At 41.6% G+C, this 22,476-nt stretch overlaps 1 protein-coding gene across 2 annotated transcripts in view; it reads right to left on the reverse strand.

Moving 5' to 3' along the window:
* snx21 (sorting nexin family member 21) overlaps positions 1–21,639 on the reverse strand; it is a 62,597-nt gene extending 40,958 nt beyond the window's left edge. The window contains exons 1-2 of one of the 2 annotated variants that reach the window (XM_043710161.2): positions 21,318–21,639; positions 20,079–20,341 (exon numbers count right to left, since the gene is read on the reverse strand). In XM_043710161.2, coding sequence (XP_043566096.2) covers positions 20,079–20,328 — 250 coding nt within the window. In that variant the 5' untranslated portion in view covers positions 20,329–20,341; positions 21,318–21,639. Of the gene's footprint in view, positions 1–20,078; positions 20,342–20,725; positions 21,000–21,317 lie in introns of those variants that run through there. The other variant, XM_087994976.1, reaches the window with a different exon arrangement.
* Between the last annotated feature and the right edge of the window lie 837 nt (positions 21,640–22,476).

A 22,476-nucleotide genomic window follows, 5' to 3' on the forward strand; every position in this document is an offset into this window, starting at 1 on the left:
TGCATTAGGAGTTGAAATGCCTACCTTTAGGTAAAAAGGAGGTGCCAACATCAGGAACAGTGTTAACTTTGAAAATCAAGTCAAGAAACAATTTGCATTCATAAACTACTATTAATTGCAGGTGTGATCAAAAAAATGAACTGACTAGGCCAGATTACCAGATTAAAAGGAGTCACTGTTAGGTAAGCAAATACAATAACCAATTTGAACACATTATCCACAAACACCTTACTGCATTATTGAATGGCTGGATCTTTTGTTTTCATTGAAAATAAAATTTTGGCCAGGATTCCTTCTTCAAATCATGTTGTGGGATCAGTCACAACCATCCATGCAAGCAGGGAGGACCTCATTTTAGTAACTCATATGAAAAAGGGACTGCTGACAGAGCAGCATTTGCTCAAACGTGATTCTGTTAGTCAGAATGTGTGCTTGAACCCACAGCCATTAAACTTGGAGGCAATGGAGTTACCAATCGAATCAAACACTTGAAACCACAAATCATACAAAAAGTGAACAGTCTAATTGTGAAACATTCATGACAATCAAAAACCTAAAATGCAAATGATTACTTGAAAGGAATCATATCTTATGCTAATATGTGAGAGAAAAACAGTTTAATAGCAAGAATAGTTTGATAAATGCCTGTAAGGTAATTTACAGATAGTTAGCTTTGTTTGTAGAAAGAAAAGTTAGTATATTCCACTAAAATATAGATCTTTCCTTCATTCAAGAGACCATTTCTGCAATTACAAAGAAACTTACATTTTAAGCTATAGATGTGTTTTTAGGAAGTACTTTTTCTTCAATCAAAGGGAATGTAATACAAATTGTCCTCATTTGCCTAAACTCCCATCTTGTCAACAACGCACAACCAGAGAACATAATTCAGTCTCATGAAGATTAGTCGACTTCCTCCTTTGCTGCAAGACTTCCTCCTTTTCTGAGGAAAGCGTGCATCCCACTGCCAAACATTGGGTGGAACTGGACGTATCTATACTACTTTGTAAAAAAGCAGCCATGGGCTGCAGAGCACAAAACCCTGTAATACTTCACTTCTTAACCACTGTTGATGTTATCTCGCTTCCGCTTTCTGCAAAGAGCAGTACCAAAACTGAAAATTCTAGTTTAGCTGCAACCATTGGTCATGGCTATAAATAAAATGTTTTGCAACAAATCAAAGCAAAAAATTCCGTTCATGAAATAATTCTGCAGAAGCTGGAATCCTGTCACCAAATCACCCTTTATTTACACGTGGTAAGTCCTTGACACTGATCCAGATTCCTCAGAGCCAGGTCTCAGAGTCAACACAACCTCTGACACTCCGGTTTCTCTGTCAGCCTGGGATCCCTGATTGGACCAGATTTGCAGCCCCTTTCAGAGTAATCATATTGTATGAGGGCCACTTGGCTCGTTACAATCTCTACATCTACAACCAAACCAAGCTGTTGGTCATGAACCTTCAATTTTTTTAAAACAGATTATTTTCTTTCCCTTCCTGAACTCATTGTCCCACGCTGGGATACCATTCCAGAGACAAACCTCATTCTCTATGTCCTGCCCAGCAACTATGCATGAGATTAAACTTTAAGTTTCAACAAGCTGTCTTAAGCTTTTATTTTCACTTTCCCTGCTCTATTGGTTTTACTCTGGATATCAATAACCCAAGGCAGTCCTCAGAAAGGAATATACTCAATCTCCCTAATTAAAGCGAAGTTCACTGCAAAAATAATCTACACAAATCTTACCCATACAATGCTTAAAATCACAAGTGAACCCTTGTATATGGATTTGTCGGAACATCAGACAGAACAGATCCACTCCTTCTCAGCTTTTAGTCATTGATAAATCAACCTCTTCCAGAAGGTAGCTAAACTTTTCTTTGAGGCAAGCTGGTTTATACTCTTTCCATAAAAAGAAACTTTGCATCTTGACATTGTCCAGTCTCCAGCATATGATCAATTTGACCACTGGCAAACATCACAAACATGTCATGTTTTCCACATCAGTTTGTTCAATTAACTCATTAACATTTGCTCATGGAAAAATGCTCATACCTTGATGAACTTTGACATAAAACTTGGCTTGCTTTTGTTGTTGACCACTTTTATGTTATCCAATCAACTGTATGATATTTACATGGTACAGTTCCATAACAATCACAAATTGAGTTGATAAGTACAGATAGTTCTTGTATAAAGTGTGTTTCAGCAGCATGATTTGGCTGTAACATTGCTGAAGAATTATGGAATGGAATTTTTGAGAACGCTTACTTCTGTTCGCAATAGCCCGATTCTAGCAACAATTATTTTGCATGCTTTGTTCTGCACATGCTCTGATGTCAGCTGCCGTCAGAGCATGTGAGAGGTACCATACATTGAGTAGCTTCATCTCAAAAATTAGACTAATGAATGTTCATTGCTGTCCCTCTGAGAGGAGAATATTCTTGAGGGGCAAGTGGAAGCTGAAGTCCAGGATACAACACCATGAGAGTTTTCCACTTCTCTTTCCTCTTCTACACGGAGGGAAATTGAAAGGCAGTTGCAGCTCTTAAAGGACTATGATTACAACCCAGAATGCAGCAGGGTAGCAGTTTGTTCAACAAGATACCATTTGGCACCTTATGAACAGCTTCTTCAAGACAGACGATAAAGGGCAAAGCAGCAAAAACTGGATGTCTTTTTTTAAACCAAACCCCAAGAAACAGTCAGAAGACCATGAAACACAGCTATCCACTTCTGCAACCCCAACTGCACCCGAAGGTGGTGATGATGACCGTCTCTTCCTGCATTAACAATATTTTTTGAATGTAATGTGTTACATTTACTTTTGTTAATAAATATGATTTAAACCTTCATTCAGGCTGTCTATACTTTGTGTCGGCTTTTGGGTGATTTTTGAGCGATCATGAGTGACGCTTTTTCCTGCTTTGCCTCTAACCCCACTTTTCCCATAGACCCCATTTTATTCACTTAAGTGGTTTTCTGTTAAGCAAGGTTTCATTGCAATGCAACTATGGCATTATAGGAGAACTACCTGTAGTCCACATTATCACAAGTTCCCTCTAATTTTCTTAATGGCTACACAGGCAAAGGTCAATTGGCATGCATGACAAAGATTATAGGGAATGTTGAATAGCACATCTGATTCAGTTTCTGTTTTAAACAAAACTTCAACCTTTTCCAGAGTTACTGTGACAGTTCAGTCCTTTACTGCTGACTCATAACGATTCAATCTAAACACACACACATTCCTTCAGCCTAACACAAACATTTTAAAAACCGGTGTCTTTTCTAATCATTATATCATCACCATGTTTCAGATGGTTTCTCCTTCTCATTTCATTCAACTTAATTTCAACTAAAATTTAAGTTAATATCAGAAAGATGCTGTGAAACTTGAAAGAGTTCAGAAAACATTTCAAGGATATTGCTAGGGTTGGAGGATTTGAAATACAGGAAGAGGTTGAATAGGCTGGGGTTGTTTTCCCTGGAGCGTCGGAGGCTGAGGGGGTGACCTTATGGAGGTTTATAAAATCATGAGGGGCATGGACAGGATAAATAGACAAAGTCTTTTCCCTGGGGGTGGGGGAGTCCAGAACGAGAGAGCATAGATTTAGGGTGAGTGGGGAAAGATATAAAAGAGACCTAAGGGGCAACCTTTACATGCAGAGAGTGGTATGTGTTTGGAATGAGCTCCCAGAGAACCTACTGGTAGAGGTCAGTACAACTGAATCATTTGAAAGGCATCTGGATGGGTAAATGATTAGGAAGTGTTTGGAGGCATATGGGCTGGGTGCTGGCAAATGGGACTAGATTAGGTCGGGATATCTGGTCAGCATGGACGAGTTGGACCAAAGTGTATGTTTCCGTGCCGTACATCTCTATGACGCTCTGACCTACATGGTTGAATTCTGGAGGAGGAAAGAATCATAATTGAGATCAGTACTGCTCTCTCTGATGCTGCGTTCTCTCTAATTTTCCTTCTCTTCTGCACAGATAGTGGAGGTCTGGGCACAACAGTGAATTCTGAAACCATAAGTCAAAAAGTGTCAGCATGCTAATCAATGATCAAGGTTCAGAGGGACATGGGCCAAATGCAGGCAAGTGAGACTAGTTTAGTTTGGAAAACTGGCTGATCAAATACTTCAATGACTTTTACCCATACTATTCACTTAACTCTTCAATTTTGGGTTATGTATGATGCAATAAATCTCTTAACGTTAAACATAATCAAAGACTCAGTTTGTACAGTGCTCTGGGCTACAGAGTTCCAAAGAATCACAATCCCCTGGCAAAAACGCTATTGCTCATTTTAGTCCCAAATGACATGTCCTTAATATTAAATTGTATGGCCTGGTTTTACATTCCCAATCAGGGGAAACATCTTACTTGCATTTATTCTGTTGATCCCTTTAAGTAGTTGGTAGGTTTCAATGAGATCACCTCTCATTATTCGAAATGTTAGAGAATAAGTGCCCAGTTTGCTCAATCTGTCTTCATAGGACAGTCCTATCCATCCTGAGAACAAATCTGGTGAACCTTTCTTGCACACTCTCTATGGTAACAATATCTTTACTGAGATAAAGAGACCAAAACTGCACACAGGACTCCAGATGTGTTCTAACCAAGCTTCTTTATATTTGAAATATATACTTCAACAAGGATCACCATTGTACAACCAAGAGTAGGAACTCTCTCATTTAGATAGACAGGCCAAATACTTTGAGGTAAAAACAATGACTGCAGATGCTGGAAACCAGATTCTGGATCAGTGGTGCTGGAAGAGCACAGCAATTCAGGCCTGTCCTCGGATGCTGCCTGAATTGCTGTGCTCTTCCAGCACCACTGATCCAGGCCAAATACTTTGCTCCATTAGATGTTTTGACAGAGATTGTTCAACAAATCAGTGACCCACTAAGAAAATATGCTCACCTACAGCACTCAGGTGCCTCCTGTATATATTCACTGAGCCACTGCAATGCCGCATAATGACTTAATATGATTGTTTACTATCATAGTCATACAGCATGGAAACAAATCCTTCCGTCCAACTCGTCTACGCCGACCTCATTCCCAAACTAAACTAGTCCTACTTGCCTGCATTTGGCACATATCCCTATAAACCTTCCCAATGCCTGTACCTGTCCAAATGTTTTATAGATGTTCTAACTGTACCTATATCTACAACTTCCTCTGGCAGTTCATTCCACACACTAATGGGCAGCACGGTGGTACAGTAGTTAGCAGTGCTGCCTCACAGCGCCAGAGACCCGGGTTCAATTCCCCCCTCAGGCGACTGTCTGTGTGGAGTTTGCACATTCTCCCAGTGTCTGTGTGGGTTTCCTCCAGGTACTCCGGTTTCCTCCCAGAGTCCAAAAATGTGCAGGTTAGGTGAATTGGCCATGCTAAATTGCCTGTAGTGTTGGGTGAAGGGGTAAATGCAGAGGAATGGGTCTGGGTGGGTTGCTCTTCGGAGGGTCGGTGTGGACTTGTTGGGCGGAAGGGCCTGTTTCCACACTAAGTAATTTAAAAAAAAACAACTAGTTGCAGACTCCCTGATCATTTGTACAAGTGCATTAATTGGGGAATAAAAAAAAATTTAAGTACGCCATTTTTCTTACTCTGCCCTGGTGAAGATGAACTTCTTGTCTGTATGGAGAAAAAAAAAGGAACTCTAATCTCCTTCCCTCATTTTCTCTTAATCCTGAGATCAAATAAAAATTCTTACAGATAGTATAGATGTACAAGTTTGCAGATAACACCAAAATTGGAAGTGTAGTGGACAGCGAAGAAGGTTACCTCAGAATACAATAGGATCTTGATCAGATGGGCCAACGGGCTGAGGAGTAGCAGATGGAGTTTAATTTAGATAAATTCGATGTGCCACATTTTGGGAAAGCAAATCTTAGCAGGACTTATACACTTAATGGCAAGGTCCCAGGGAGTGTTGCTAAACAAAGAGACCTTGGAGTGCTGGTTCACAGCTCTTTGAAAGTAGAGTCGCAGGTAGATAGGATAGTGAAGGCGGTGTTTGGTATGCTTTCCTTTATTGATCAGAGTATTGAGTACATGAGTTGGGAGGTCATGTTGCAACTGTACAGAACATTGGTTAAGCCACTTCTGGAATATTGCGTCCAATTCTGGTCTCCTTCCTATCAGAAGGATGTTGTGAAACTTGGAAGGGTTCAGAAAAGACTCACAAGGATGTTGCCAGGGTTGGAGGATTTGAACTATAGGGAAAGGCTGAATAGGCTGGGGCTGTTTTCCCTGGAGCGCCAGAGGCTGAGGGTGTGACCTTATAGAGGTTTTTAAAATCATAAGGGGCATGGATAGGATAAATAGACAAGGTTTTTTTCCCTGGGGTCGGGGAGTCCAGAATTAGAGGGCATAAGTTTAGGGTGAATGGGGAAAGATATAAAAGAGACCCAAGGGGCAACTTTCTCACGCAGAGGGTGGTGGTGCGTGGAATGAGCTGCCAGAGGAAGTGGTGGAGGCTTGTACAACTGCAACATTTAAAAGGCATCTGGATGGATACATGAAGAGGAAGGGTTTGGAGGGATATGGGGCCGAGTGCTGGCAGGTGGGAGTAGATTGGGTTGGGATATCTGGTTGGCATAGACAAGCTGGACTGAAGGGTCTGTTTCTGTGCTGTACATCTCTATGACTTCAGTGAATCCTTGCAGAAGTGGAGAAAAAAAACAAAAAAATTGAAGGAGGAGGAAGAAACACATATCATCAGTGATTTCGAATTGTTTGGCCCATTTGGTTCTCAAGCCTGATCATTTTGGAGCCAGACACATATGATTTATTTACAAGATTATTGAAATATTGTTTCAAGACCTTTCACAATCTTCTGGAAATACAGGCAAGATCTTTGTTTGAATATTTACTCAAAAAAAATTGATCCTGCAACAATGCAGCACTTCCTCACTCCTGCATTAAAGTGTAAAATTAAATGCAAGACCGTGGAGTGGATTTTTAACGCAAAATTAAGAATGCAGATACCACCCGATAAACATACATCAGAAGTTTATTCAAAATATATTTTTGCCCATAACAACCAGAACGTTGTTTCACCAAGAATCCATTACAAAACAAACTACAACCGATAGCATGTGCATCTATATACAAGTTAAAAGCATGATGGAATTCTCTTCATTTTCCTGGATGGGTACAGTCTCAAACACCAGAATCAATTGTATAGCATAGTTGCAATATGTGCTGCAGAAACTGGTTAAAGGATCTTCAACACCAACTCCCAAATCTAAAAACAGGTAGACAGGTTGGTGAAGAAGGCACACTTATTCTCACTGCTCAGACCACCAGAGTATAAAAGTTGGGACATCATGTACAGAACTTTGATGAGGCCACTTTTGGAGTACTGTGTCCAGTTCTGGTCACCCTGCTATAGGAAGGATATTATTAAATGGAGAGGGTTCAGAAAAGATTTAGCAGGATGTTGCCAGGACTGGAAGGTTTGAGTTATGAAGGAGAGGCTGGGACTTTCTTCACTGGTGCATAGGAGGCTAAGGGATGACTTTGTAGAGAGTTGTAAAATCATTAGGGGCATAGATAAGGTAAATAGCAAAATGTCTTTTCCCTAGGGTGGGGGAGTTAAAACCTACAGGGCGTAATTTAAGGAGAGTGGAGAAAGATTTAAAAGGGACCGGAGGGGTAACCTTTTCACACAGAGGATGGTTCAATGTGGAATGAACTGCCAGAGGAAGTGGTAGATGCAGGTACAGTTACAACATTTAAAAGACATTTGGAGAAATAGATGAATGGGAAAAGTTTGGAGGAATATGGAGAAAGTGAGAACTGCAGATACTGGAGATCAGAGTCGAAGAGAGTGATGCTGGTAAAGCACAGCCAGTCAGGCAGCAACCGAGGAGCAGGAGAGTCGATGTTTCAGGCATAAGCCCTTCATCAGCCCTCCATCATGCCCTAAACATCAATTCTCCTGCTCCTTGGATGCTGCCTGACCAGTTGTGCTTTTCCAGCACCACTCTCTTCGACTTGGAGGGATATGGGCCAAACAAAGGCAAATGGAACTAATTTAGTTTGGGAAACTTGTTCAGAATGGACAAGTTAGACCGAAGGGTCTGCTTCCGTCCTGTATGACTCTACAACTTCACAAAGCACAAAACTTACAGGTGAAAGGAAACATTGTTACCTCCAAGTTCCCCTTGCAATACAACACAATCCTGACTTAGGCAGATAATCAAATAGATTCAATTCCTGGAACTCCTTATGCTTGAATCTTCACCACAAAGACTGAAACAGTGCAAGGCAGCAGCTGATTCCTACTTTCAAGGGAAGCTAGGAATGGCAAATAAATGTTGGCCTTGCCAGAGATGTGTTAATCATGGGAATAATGTTTTAAAACAGTAATAATTTATGGAGCTTCTTTGACTATACCTTTAGAATCTGTGACTTTTATGACCTCAAAGAGCAAGAGAAGCAGATATGAGAACCATGTTCCATTTTCTTTCTAAAATACATCATTCTGACTTACAACTACATCATAGTTCTTGTGTTTCTGGCTCAAAATGCTGGTATGCCGTTCCCAGTAGCACTGTGGATTCAACTACACCACTAATCTGCCGTGGTTCAAGGAAACAGCTTACCATCAAACTGCTCCAGAACAATAAGAGATAGGTAATAAACACGAGGTCTCACCAGACTTATCCACATTACAAATAATGCAAATATGACGTCTGCACAGCAATCCACATTTGTGGCAAGTTAAATATTTCCTCATTTGGAGTTAAAACCTACCATAACAGACAAACCTACTCCTTGAATGTGAGCCGATCAAGGATAATTCTGTCTCTCTTGTTTAGCTTCAAATTAGTCAAAGTTTTTCTACGAAAACTCCTATTGATATTCTGTTCAAGCTTATATGACTGTCAATTGGTAAAAATAGATAGTTTATTTTAAATCTCCAAAAGGAAACTACAGAACACAGAGTATAGATGGACTTTAATCTTCAAATTTAGTCTATTTTTCCGTAAATAAAATCCACAACGACCCTCATGCACTTTAGAATTGTGTTCCATTGCCAACCAGTTACATTTTCTCTGTCAGTAAACACCTTGAATTCTTCAGTCGAGGACAAAATAGGTTATTAGTGTAAACTTGATCAATAGGCTGCATTTAAACCTAGATTCTGTGTTCAAGCCCCAACCTGCTCCTCCACGAATGGAACCTTGGTCAGCAACACAGTATAGTTTTAAGGTGCCAGGTATTGATGGAGGTGACATATTAGAGTCAGAGTTGTACAGAAACATACCTTTTGGTCCAACTTCTCAGTGCCAACCAGATATTCTAAATTAATTTAGCCCCAATTGCCAGCAATTGATCCAAATCCCTCCAAACCCTTCCTATTCATTTACCCATTCAGATGCCTTTTAATGTTGCAATTGTACCAGCCTCCACCACTTCCTCTGGCTGCTCATTCCATACACATACTAATCTGTGTGAAAATATTGCCGCTTAGGGTCCTTTTATATATTTCCCCTCTCGCCTTAAATCTATGCCCTCTAGTTTGGACTCCCCGACCTTGGGGAACAGATCTTGGCTATTCACCCTATCCATGCCCCTCATGATTTTATAAACCTTTATTAAAGGTTACTCCTCAGCCTCCAATGCTCCAGGGAAAATCGCCTTGTCTATGCAGCTTCTCCCTTTGGCTCAAACCCTCCAACCCTGGCAACATCCTTGTAAATCTTTTCTAAATCCTTTCAAGTTTAACAACATGTTTCTTACAGCAGGGAGACCAGAATTGAATGCAGTATTCCAAAAGGAGCCAAACCAATGTCCTATACAATCACAGCAGGGCATCCCTACTCCTGTACTCAATGCACTGGCCAATAAAGGCAAGTGCATCAAATGCCTTCTTTACTACCCTGTCTACCTGTAACTCAACCTTCAAGGAACTATGAATCTGCACCCCAAGGTCCCCATTAAGTGTATAAGTCCTGCCCTGATTTGCCTTTCCAAAACACATCACCTCACATTTATTTAAATTATACTCCATCTGCCTCTCCTTGGCCCATCTGATCAAGATCCAATTATACTCTGAGATAACCTTCTTCACTATCCACTACACCAAAGTTAGTGCCATCTGCAAAGTTACTAACCATTCCTGCTATATTCACATCCTAATAATTTACATAATGACAAAACACAGTGGATCCAGCACTTACCCTTGTTGCACAATGCTGGTCACAGGCCTCCAGTTAGAAAACAGCCCTCCACCACCACAGTCTCCTACCTTCAAGCCAATTTTGTATTCAAATGGAAAGCTCTCTCTCGAATCCATCTGATCTAACCTTGTAATCTTGTTGAATACCTTGCTGAAGTTCATTCAGATGTTACATCGAAGCCTATTCTGGTAGTTCTGGTGAATGTTAAAGGTCCCGTAAAGAACAACAATTCTCTAGTGTCCAAAAAAACTTTTCTTTCTTGATTAATACCAAAGGTAGATTGGTTATTCATCTAATTTGCTATCTGTAGAAGCATGCCACACAAAAACTAGTTATGTCAGAATATCTGCACATCTAAGAAAGCTATATAGAACATAGAACATAGAAGAATACAGCGCAGTACAGGCCGTTCGGCCCTCGATGTTGCGCCGATCCAAGCCCACCTAACCTACACTAGCCCACTATCCTCCATATGCCTATCCAATGCCCACTTAAATGCCCATAATGAGGGAGAGTCCACCACTGCTACTGGCAGGGCATTCCATGAACTCACGACTCGCTGAGTAAAGAACCTATCCCTAACATCGGTTCTATACCTCCCCCCCCATTAATTTAAAGCTATGCCCCCTTGTAATAGCTGACTCCATACGTGGAAAAATATGTAAATGATTTTTTAAAATGAACCTAAACATTCAAAGTGGTCACTGTTATTGTGCATCAATTTTCAGATCCAATCGAGAAGCTACAAGACAGTATTTACAAAAGATGTTAATAACCCTTCTACATGACATTCCTCATTCATACCACTGTGGCAAATTAATTCATGGCAACTTTACCGTGTTCAAGATTAAAACTGGCTACAATCTGTGCAGGGCAGAGTAATCATCTGCTCATAAATCAGAAATTGACACATCTAATAAAAACATTTGGATAATCTATATTTTGCAATGTGTTTTTCTCTCCTTCCAAATCTTTCTCCCATGTGTGATCCTCAACCAGACAGGATGCAGGTGCTCTTCATCACTGATGTTTCAGGTCCTGTTATGGAGTGGGAGAAGACTGTTTGGAGCATCAGCCTCTTTACTCTCTGATTTTTTTATTTCCCATGGTCTATTCTATTCTCCACTCATGGGGATTCCATGAAATTGTTTGCGGAAAGGTTGGAGAATATTCATCCCTCAACCAACACTATTAAGGTACATTGGATCTCATTGCTGTATGTGGGATCATGCTTACCTTTTCCTATATTACAGTACGGATCACACTTCAAAACTAATTCACTGGCTGTACCAACTCAAGATCATGAGGGGTGTTGTTTAAATTCAAGCTCTTCCTTGTAGATTAGATGATGGAAATCCACTGGAGAATACCACACATTATTTATAATCTCACATAAGTATCACTGCATAATCTGAGGTTTATCAGAGAAATATGTGGCAGATTATTTTGTTTATCAATCTCTGGCAAAGATGTTACTGGCCTCAGACCTGCAGGATGAACATCAGTCACTGACATTAAGCAAGTTACAAATGCTGAAAGGAAAAAAAGTAACCGTGTGTTAAAAAGATGTAAACAATTGACAATAAATGCTCTGGATTAAATTGTTTGTTGTCTGTATATACTAATTATGCATTAATTATTTTGGCAATTCCATACTCTGTAAATAAGGACTAAAGCCATTAAGCCATCGCCAGCAATATTTGCATTTGGTGATAAGAAGATAAAAAACTGACTTACTGAACATAATTGTGTTCATTTTAAAAAACAGGAAATCAAAGTATAAAATCCTTTCTGTCCTTTTGACCGTGCACCTTTTAGCTAAGTGTCGAAAGAAGAATCCTGCTCTCGGATTTATATGTCAGTTAATAAGACCAAAATGTATCGATGCAGAAACAGGCTATCTAGCCCAGTGAGTCTTCCTTGCTATTCAACGAGATCATGGCCGATCTGGTGATCTTCAACTCCAGTTTCTACCTTTTCCATTCCTTCACGAAATAAAAATTTGTCTGTTTCAGCTTTGAATATATTTATCAATCCAGTCCTCTGTGGGAAAAGAAGTTCACAAATTCACGACAGTCATAAAATAACTTTGTCCTCATCACTGTCTTAACAGGTAAACTCCTTATTGTGAGATTATGCCATCTGGTCCCAGACTCTCCAACAAGGGGAAACAACTTACTCAATCTCTCCACAAAAGATAGTTCCTTCATACCGAGGATTAGCCTGGTGAACCTTCTCTGGACTGCCTCCAATGCCGCTCTATCTTTCCTCAGGCAAGTATTACAGCTGTGGTATGATAGGTACTTCTATAGATTTAGAAATACTTCCTTATTTTTATATTCCATTGCCTTTGAGCTAAAGGTCAACATTTCAGTTGCCATCCCTATTATCCAATGAAATTGGATGCTGGCTTTTTCAGATTTATGCACCAGGTCTCCTAAATCTCTCAGTGCTGTAGCTGTAGCTTACTACAGTCCTTTGTCATTTAAATAATATTCAGCTTCTGAATTCTACCTGACAAAGTACACAGTTTCACATTTTTCCAGATTATATTCAATATGCTAGCTTTTGTCCACTCACTTAATCTCTCTACACTCTATGCCATTCTCACTACTTGGCTTCTCACCTTTTTTTGGGTCATATTCAAAACTGGCAAAAGTATATTCACTTTCTTGTATATATACTCAAATAAATGGGACTCTAGCACTGATCTGTGTGGCATTCCACTAATTACAGGTTGCAATCTGAAAATGCTTCCTTTACCCCAACTTTATTGTCTATTAGTTAGCCAATCATCTATCCATAATAGTATACTAACTCCAACTCTGTGGGCACTTAATGAAGCAACTTAACATGTGGCACTTTATCAAATGCCTTCTGAAAATCTATATATATATATTACATCCACTGCTTCCGTTTTATCTATCCTGTTTGTTACTCCCTTAAAGAAGTGCTATAAATTTGTGAAGCTTTGTTGACAGTGTTTGATCATATTTTGCATTTCTAAATTCTCTGCTATTACATCCTTCACAACGAGCTACAGCTGATCAAGTTTGAACATCAGATACAGGTCCATTTGCCTAAAGAATGGAAACTTAAAAGTTCAAAAACTTTTAGGATGTTTCAAGGAAAATATTTCATAATGTTAATGCTAAGCAGGCAGTCAGCTGGTATCTCATTATTTCACCAGCTGACAGAAATTGGCTGGGCAATGGAGAGACTTACCTTGAAAGTTGGGGCTGCAATTGAGGAGATCCATAGGGAGATTCGTGCCCAGGTCCAACTTATCGCATCCATGCTGCAGAAGCATGAGCAGGAGATCTAGGGTCTTGGGGAGAGGCTGGAGGAGGTAGAGGGTCGAACTAAGGCATAAGAAGCTGCAATGGAGTCCTCATCCAATCGGATCCAGGTGCTGGAGCGAGAGGTGCGGGCCTTGCAAGACCATAACGACGACCTTGAAAATTGAGGTCGGAGGATAAATCTCCAAATTGTCGGGCTCCCTAAAGGTGAGGAAAGTGAGCAGGCAGTCAGCTTCTTTGAAAGCTGGCTGCCAAAGTTTTTGGGCCTTCACATCGAGTCCAGCAGGCTGCAGATTGAAAGGGCTTATCGGGTTACAGTGCACAGGTCAGGCCCAGTGCAGCGCCCCCGCCCGGTCCTAGTGCATTTCCACTCATATGAGGACTAGCAAAAAGTGATAGAAGCTTCTAGATTACTGGGAAATGATCCACAGGCACTGCTGTACAAGGGGTCAAAAATCATGTTTTTCCAGGACTTCTCTGCAGTTGTAATTCGAAAGGGCAAGTCCTTTGATGGGGTTAAAAAGAGGCTGAGGAACCTGGGCATCCAGTACTCCATGAGATACCCCGCAGTGCTACGTTTCAGCCACAAGGATGCAGTTTATACATTTGACTCAGCGATAGAGCTAAAAACTTTGTGGACACTTTAAAATAGACGGATTGGCCTGAAGAATACGGTTGATGTTTATTGTCTTTTCTATCTTTCCCTATGTTTTCCCTTCCTTTTTTTATTCCTTTCTTCCTCCCTAATAATTTTGTTTTTGGAAAGGGGGGAAAAGACCTTGGAATCAGTTGTTCCTTTTTTTTAATAACTTGATTTTCTGATTAGAAATTTTGTGGATGTTCTTTGTTGTCTCTCCCCCATTTTTTTGTTTGTTTTGTTTCTCTTTTAGTCACAAGTAGGGGTGACACAAAGCCAGGGATGGGTGGAGTGCTCATCCTGACTTTGTCTTTTTTCTGTTGATTGAAGGATCATCTCCTTGGTTTTTTTTTCTGGCCTAAGGCTGGAGCACAATCTGGGTTTGAAGGAGCTGTGAAGGAGGGGATGGGTAGGGTGAGTGCCCCCTATGGGCAGGGGAAGGGGTCTTCCATTCAAGGTTTTATAGTTGGTTTTCTTCGTAGTAATAGTTATTTATAGTTATGATAGAGTAGTTTTTGTATATATAGTTCTTCGAATCTAGGAGTCTTTATTTACTTAAGCTCGGTGCTTTTTAAGCAGGGTTCTCCCTCCGAGGGGTTCAAGGGTCTCTGAAAGGAGATATGGCTAAGTGTCTTATTAAATGGTGCACCTGGAACATTAAGGGAAGTCATCCATCTGTTAAAAGGAAAAAGGTGCTTTCTAGCCTTAACAGGGAAAGGGTTGATATCGCTTTGTTACAAGACCCCCATCTTGATGATGGGGAACACCTGAAATTATAATGGGGGGGTTATGATTGGGTATTCTTTTCATCCTTTACTACTAAAAGTAGGGAAGTGGCTTATCCAGAAAAATCTTCCATTCACATTATTAAAGCAGGTGATAGATGAGCAGGGACAATTTGTGATGCTTAAGCCCTGATACATAAGGAGGAATACACTATTTTAAACGTCTACTGTGGCACATTATTATAGGGGGGATTTTAATTGTCTTTTGGATCCTTGTGGGCCCCCAACTATTTATTCGCAGACCAAGCAGGTGGTTCACTTATGTGAGGAGTTGGAGCTGGTGGATAGTTGGAGATGTCTTCGCCCTACCGGCAGGAACTTCACCTTATTTTCAAATCCACATAAATGTCACACGAGGATTGACCTCCTTCTGGCTCCCTCAGCCCTTCTGAATTCGATTGTGGGTTTTAAAATTGGAAATATAGCTATCTCTGATCACGCGGCAGTATATTTGGAAGTTAAGGCCAAGAGTGAAGGGCTAGGTTTGCGGCACTGGCATTTGGACCCTTTTCTCCTTAAGGATTCCAAATTTGTGGAATACCTTTTGAAGGAGTTACAGGAATTCTTGACTATCAACTCAGGTATGGCTAGTGTCCATCTATGCTATGGGGGGACTGCTAAGGCCTTTGCTAGGGGATTAGCTATTTCCTATTCGGCTAGCCGGAAATGACAGAAGGAGGAACAGCAGCGTCTACTTGAGACGTGGTTGAAAGCTGCAGAGGTGGCACATTTTGTGCGGCCTTCAGTGATTAAGCCACAGCGAATCACGGCCCTTCGGGCTGCCTTGAATTCAATACTGACACAAAACGCAAAGAACGAACTTGCGTTTGCTAGACAAAGGCTGTTCGAAAGTGGGGATAGAGCAGGAAAGTATTTAGTGTACCTGACTAGGAAAAAGCATGCTCCCCAATCCATTACTGCAATCAGAGACAGAGCCGGGGTTCTTACATACAACGCTAAAAAGATTAATGAGGCTTTTCGGAGCTTTTACTCTGAAGTGTATCGGTCTGAAAGTTGCGAGGACAGGAGAGCTAAACTGGAGACTTTTTTAAGAACCTGGACCTCCCAGGGGTAACATTGGAACAGGCCTCTCTCCTTAATGCCCCCTTGACAGTTCAGGAAAAACAGCAGGCAGCTAGGCAACTTCAGAGTGGGAAAGCGCCCGGCCCTGATGGTCTCCTGGATGAGTTTTATAAGGTGTTTATAGGGATTCTGTCAGGGCCAATGTTGGAAATGTACAGTCACTCCTATATGCATGAATGCCTATCACCATCTTTCAGAGAAGCTAACATTTCCTTAATTCTTAAGAAGGGGAATGTTCCTGAGGATTGTGCCTCATACAGGCCCATCTCTCTATTAAGTTCAAATTTCAAGATCTTGGAACTGAGATTGGAAAGGGCATTGCCCATATTACTAAAAAGGACCAGTCAGGCTTTATAAGGGGCTGTAGGTCCTCTAATAATATTAGGAGGTTGCTGAATATGGTCCAAGTTTATCAGCAACAATCGATTCAGAGGTTTGTGATTTCCTTAGATGCAGAGAGAGCATTTGATTGGGTGGAATGGCCGTATCTTTTTTACGTCTTAGAAAAGTTTGGATTGGGTGGAGTCTTTGCTAAGTGGGTGGACGTTTTATATCTCCACCTTCTGGCTGCTATCATCACCAACGGGGTGAAGTCTGGGAATTTTAGGATTGGTAGGGGTAGTCAGCAAGGCTGCCCCCTCTCACCGTTGCTGTTTACATGATAGAGCCGCTGGCAGAGGCCATTCGATCCTGAAGTGGGATCGAGGGCATACAAGATTACACTGTATGCGGGTGACGTCCTTCTGTTTTTATCGAACCCAATGACCTCCGTACCTAATTTGATACAAAGTGTCAATTCATTTGGGGCTATTTCAGGCTTTGTAAAATTAACTTTGCAAAATCGGAGGCTATGCCTTTGGGGAACCTTAAGAATGTGCCAGAAGTTGAAGGTGGCCCAAGTTCCCTTTTAAGTGGTCCCAGGCAGGGTTCTGATACCTAGGCATTTTTATTACTCCCAAGTTTGACCTGTTATTTCGGATTAACTTTGCTCACCAGCTCGACAATATCAGGCGAGATCTCCAGAGATGGGAGGCTCTTCCAATTTCCTGGCTGGGCCAAATATCTCTCATTAAGATGAGTGTTCTTCCTCATTTGCTTTATCCCATGCATATGCTTCCTAAAATGTTTCCCAGGTCAACGCTGCGGAAGCTTATGGGTCAGTTTGGTTCCTTTGTCTGCCATTGTGGGTGGCCCCCTCATCAAACTTACTAAATTGCAGTTGCCTCAAGAAGGGGGAGGTGTTGATTTCCCAGACATCAGAAGGTATCAATTGAGTTCCCTGCTGTCCTTTGTCTGTGATTGGGTAGTTAACAATCTAAACTCAATGTGGCTGGATGTTGAGGCCTCCCAGGCAGAGTGCCCTCTTACTAACCTATTGTTCATGGATAAGAGGAGGACAGTTATGGACCACTGCCGGAACCCCATTGACATTAGGACAGTCAAGGCATGGAGGGCGATGCGTCAGAGTGAGGGTTGCTTATCCAAGACTTCGCCACTTACACCTATAGTTGGCATGCCAGGGTTCCAACCAGGAATGATGGACTCAGGGTTCAAACTATGGGCAGTGAGAGGAATTTCTAGTTTGGGAGACTTGTTTGAGGGGGAGGTTATGATGTCTTTTGAGCAACTGAGCCGCAAATACGGGTTGCCCAGCAGAGACCTTTTCCATTTTTTTCAGTTTAGGGATTTCATCCAGAAGAAGACTCCGCTTCTCACTAAGCCCTATAAGCCAAAAACAGAGAGGTTGTTGCTGTGTTCCACAAACACCCTTTCGGTTAGTGCCCTCTATTGCCTGCTGGGTGGCAGGACCTGGCAGGATATTAACCAGTTATTGAGGTCTGACAGCAAGAGCTAGGAGTGGAGATTTCTCCTGAAACATGAGAGAACATATGGGAAAATACTCAAAAGATCCCAATCTGTAATAGGACATGCTACGCAATTAAAAGTTCTGCACAGGGCTCATCTGGCGAAGTTTAAAATCATCAGTGTGCACCAAATGTAAAATAAGTGTAGGTCATTGCTTCTAGACATGCCACAGGCTCCATGTTTATTGGAGCACTGTGGCAGGAGAGATAGGGAGGGTATTGAGGATTGTAGTCAAAGTAGACTCGATATCTCTCTCTTAGGTCTCCTGAATTTACCATCTTTAGACCGGCATGGGAAGAAACTATTAAATATTCTTGCGTACTGTGCACGGAAGAATATTCTGATGAATTGGATATGTGAGAACCTGCCGGGCTTGCTGGGATGGCAGAAATTAATTATGGAGCACATTCCCTTGGACTTTTTTTACAAACACTACACAACAGACCATTTTTATAAGACATGGCAGCCTTACTTGAGTTATTTGGATTATTGATTATTTGTTATTTGTCAGTGATCTTAACTAGGGCGTTTGGTTAACCAGGATGGTCAGATTTGTCAAGCCCTGGGCTTTTTATTATACTAATATTTGTTATTGATTGTATTTTTCAATAATTTTATATGTTTGTAAAGTTAAAAAAATTTGCTAATAAATATATTTACAAAAAACAGGAAGTGCTGACAGCTGAAGGAGCTTGAACAGCAACTGGCATTACTGTTGTGCATCCAATGCGTTACCCTTAGGAGAATTTTAATTATTGATCCAGCTGTTTAGAAGCCATGTCTGTCTCCACCATAATTGTAAATCAATATTTCAATATTTCAGCCTAGTTTACCTGGAAGGAAACTTTTGTTGTCGGTACACACTAGCAATGCAAATCTAACATAACTGAAATTAGACTTCTGCTTTTTTTTAAGAAAGGTTAGCACGAAGGTGTTGTCATTGGACAAACCATCCAGAGCCCCAGGCTAATACACTCATCCACCCATAGCAGATGGTGGAAGTTAAACTCAATTAATAAATCTGGAATATAAAGCTAGTCTCTGTCATGGTAAGTGTGATAATGATCACTGATAAATTCCATTCGTGAATCAGATGGAACTAAGAAAGGAAATCCACCATCGTTACCCAGTCTGGCCCATACGTGATTGCAGACTCTTAGCAATGAGCAATGACCCTTAACTGCTGTCTGAAATGGTTTAACAAACCACTCAGTTCAGGATCAATTCAAGATGGACAGCAAATATTGGTCTTGCCAAGGATGACCACACAACATAAACAAAAAACTAAAAAAAAAACAAGACAATATCACTGTAGATCATTATGCAATGAAAACAGTATACCACAATTTCAAATCAGTAACTTTAGGGGTTACAAATTACCCAATCATTGTTTAAATGGAATGTATATCGAATGGGATCTCTCGGTCAGTAGCAGAATTTGAATGGGTTTTAGTACCACATGTTATGCGAATTGAAGAGCCAGATTAGTAGACATTCTCGTCAGTGAAGCTGGGGTATCTCTGAGCAGAAATAAACAACAATGTGCACCTTCAACCAGATTACAGAAAAGCTGGAACAGCAATATCTTGATTTCAATGTCAAACTACATATGTGCAAATGCCAGAGTTTTGTGAATTGCTTCAGAGAATTGTAAGCACCAAGCCATTCATTATTCACTCTGCAAAATCAGAGCCAATAGTTCAACCTGCCACTTAGATCAACTGCATCTTCTGAAATAAAACAAAAAAAACTGCAGATGCTAAAAATCTGAAACATGAACAGTGAAACTGCTGGAGAAACTCATCAGGTCTGACAGCATCTGCGGAGAGAAAGCAGTTAACATCTCCACTCCAGTGATCCTAAAAAGACTCGGAAAACTGTTTTCTCTCCACAAATGCTGCCAGACTTTGCTGAGTTTCTCTAGCAATGTCTGTTTCTGTTGCATCTTCTGAAGCTATATTTACTGCACTATTTCCAATTTTTCTACATTTGAACCCTCTGAAATTACAAAATAGCTATTTTCAGAATTTACACCATCAACTATTCTAGTAGTTTCATTCACAGTAGCAAGTTTGAACACAACAAATTAAATATCGATGTAAACCATAAATGTCATATTCTTCAGCAGTAAGAATAACAGTCACATCAAAATTAGAATGTTAAGAATTTATCCTGATATGTTTCAAAGCAATGCTTACCTGTGCATTCCATCCCACCACTTTCAAAACTTTGTAAAAAGTCAGAGTCACTGTTCGCTGCGTCTGCTTGGGTACACTCCTCATCTGCCACATCAACATCTCCAAAACTCAATGTCCCACTCAGGCGTGCTGACAACCCCTCTGTGTCATCATCGAGTTCTGATCTTTCTGGAAAATCTTCCACCGTTTCCTCAGTTGTGTGGTGTTTTTTAACCTTCCTTCTAAACTTGTGTAGAATTTTCGAGGCCATGCCACATCATATGCTGAAAATTACATCAGAAACAAAGTAAAACACTGTGTCCAGGTCACTGCTCACACAGTGGGATGGTATGACATAACCCATGCATTAGTAATTCAAACATAAAACACAGGAAAAGGCATTGGCTGGTGAGAAAGGGTATTGTGACATAAAACTCTGGGTGAATATCATACATTCCACTTCACAATTGAAATGTAGTATTGTGTTATCCCAGGAACAATAGCAGTTACAGACCAAAACACTCTGAAAAGACTAGAGTGACATACTGCAGCCTTCTGGACAGGGTTGGATGTGGGGGGGGGGGGGGAGGGAGAAGAGAAATCAGTTGTGTACAATACACCCCGACAGAATCAGAGTAACATGGCGTACACGTGGGGCGAGAAATTACAGTGATATCATTCAATCCTGGAGGGATCCACAGTGACATGCTGCAGAAATCTCACGAGGTCCCAACAGGAGAACCTGCTTATCAATCAGGAAAGCAGTCCGTTCAGTGCCCAGATTTCACTGGGCTCGGTTGAAGTCAGGGCAATGAGGTGGTAGTTCCAGTGAATAATTAACTTGCCGCCGGAGAGCTTCAATGCTGTGACTCACTGAACCACAAACCCCGTTTGGGAGGGGGTCGCAAGTACCTTATATGAAAAGAACTAATTTTAGCTGAAAGAAAGACCGCGTCTGGAATGAATTTTCCCGATGAAGAGTTTATGCTCGAAATGTCGACTCTCCTGCTCCTCGGACGCTGCCTGCCCGGCTGTGCTTTCCCAGCAACACACTTTTTTTCTCTCTGAATATTCCCCAGCCTGATTTGTCATCCACGGGTGAACAAACAAAACGACACAAATCCCAAAAGTGGCAGCTTGGAACAGTAAACATAAAACAGCGACTGTCTCCAAACTCAAAAACACATAGCCATGAAGGCAGTAATGTACCTAGAACATGGATATGTCAATCAATTATCATCAAGTAGCCTGGGCTTTTACCTGGTTTTAGATCTCGAGATAGAACTGGCTGCTGAACATGCTTCAGCCAACGAGGCCCTTGAACAGTGAGGGGCTGCTGCAGCCTGGAAGTTGGGAACACACTCAAACTTTACAATGCTAACCCCGCCACACTGTTCGTTGATGGCGTCTCTCGGCTCGTGTTGTAATTGCACAATCCCACACAGTTCCTCCAGGATTCTCAGGATAACCAGAAACAAATGTGGGTTAAGAATCAACAAAGTGCGGGAACTTGCAACAACGCAACTTTTAACTTTATTTGCCTGCACTGGCGCTGAGCTGAGCTGAGCTTTCCCAGTGAGTGCTGAGGGCGGGCCCGTCCACTTCCCGGGAATGGGGCTGTTCCTGAACTCAGTCCCTCCCTGATCCTCCCCTGGTCCGCACTGCCGCCAACTGGTCCGTGGGAGGCAGGGCAGGGAGAGAGGGGGAAATCTCCAGGGAGGCAGACCCCAGCAGAGATTGTGAGGGAGAGAGAAAGGAAGCAAGAGCAGAAGGCACACGAGAGAAAAGCTGCGCGGGTGTAACATGGAGAATTTTAAAACCTTTTTTTTAATTTCAAAAATATACTTTATTCATAAAATACTTTGATGATCTGTACAACTGGACATGCCATACATATGTAAACATTCCATTTGTTTGCATACCGAAAACATAGTAATCATTCCTATTTACAGGTCGGTACGATTACATTTTTAGCTGAGGCATCAGCAGAGCCCAAATGACTGCGCAGGCCCTCTGTTCTTTAGGCAGGCAGATGTAACACGGTGGTCTTTCCCCACCGCGCCTTGGCGGCAGCTGCCCCAAGCTTCAGCGCGTCCCTCAACACGTAGTCCTGGACCTTGGAATGTGCCAGTCTGCAACACTCAGTCGGGGTCAACTCCTTCAGCTGGAAGATTAACAGGTTTCGGACTGCCCAGAGAGCGTCCTTCACCAAGTTGATGATCCTCCAGGCACAGTTGATGTTCGCCTCGGTGTGCGTCCCGGGGAACAGGCCGTAGAGCACAGAGTCCCGCCTCACGGCGCTGCTCGGGACGAACCTCGGCAAACACCATTGCATTCCTCTCCAGACTTCTTCTGCATAGGCACATTCCAGAAGGAGGTGTGTGACAGTCTCGTCCCCCCCGCAGCCGCTTCGAGGGCA

This window comes from Chiloscyllium plagiosum, unplaced genomic scaffold (assembly GCF_037043375.1).
Source record: "Chiloscyllium plagiosum isolate Xiang-an unplaced genomic scaffold, Cpla_swu_hap1 HiC_scaffold_15, whole genome shotgun sequence".
Lineage (NCBI taxonomy): Eukaryota > Metazoa > Chordata > Chondrichthyes > Orectolobiformes > Hemiscylliidae > Chiloscyllium > Chiloscyllium plagiosum.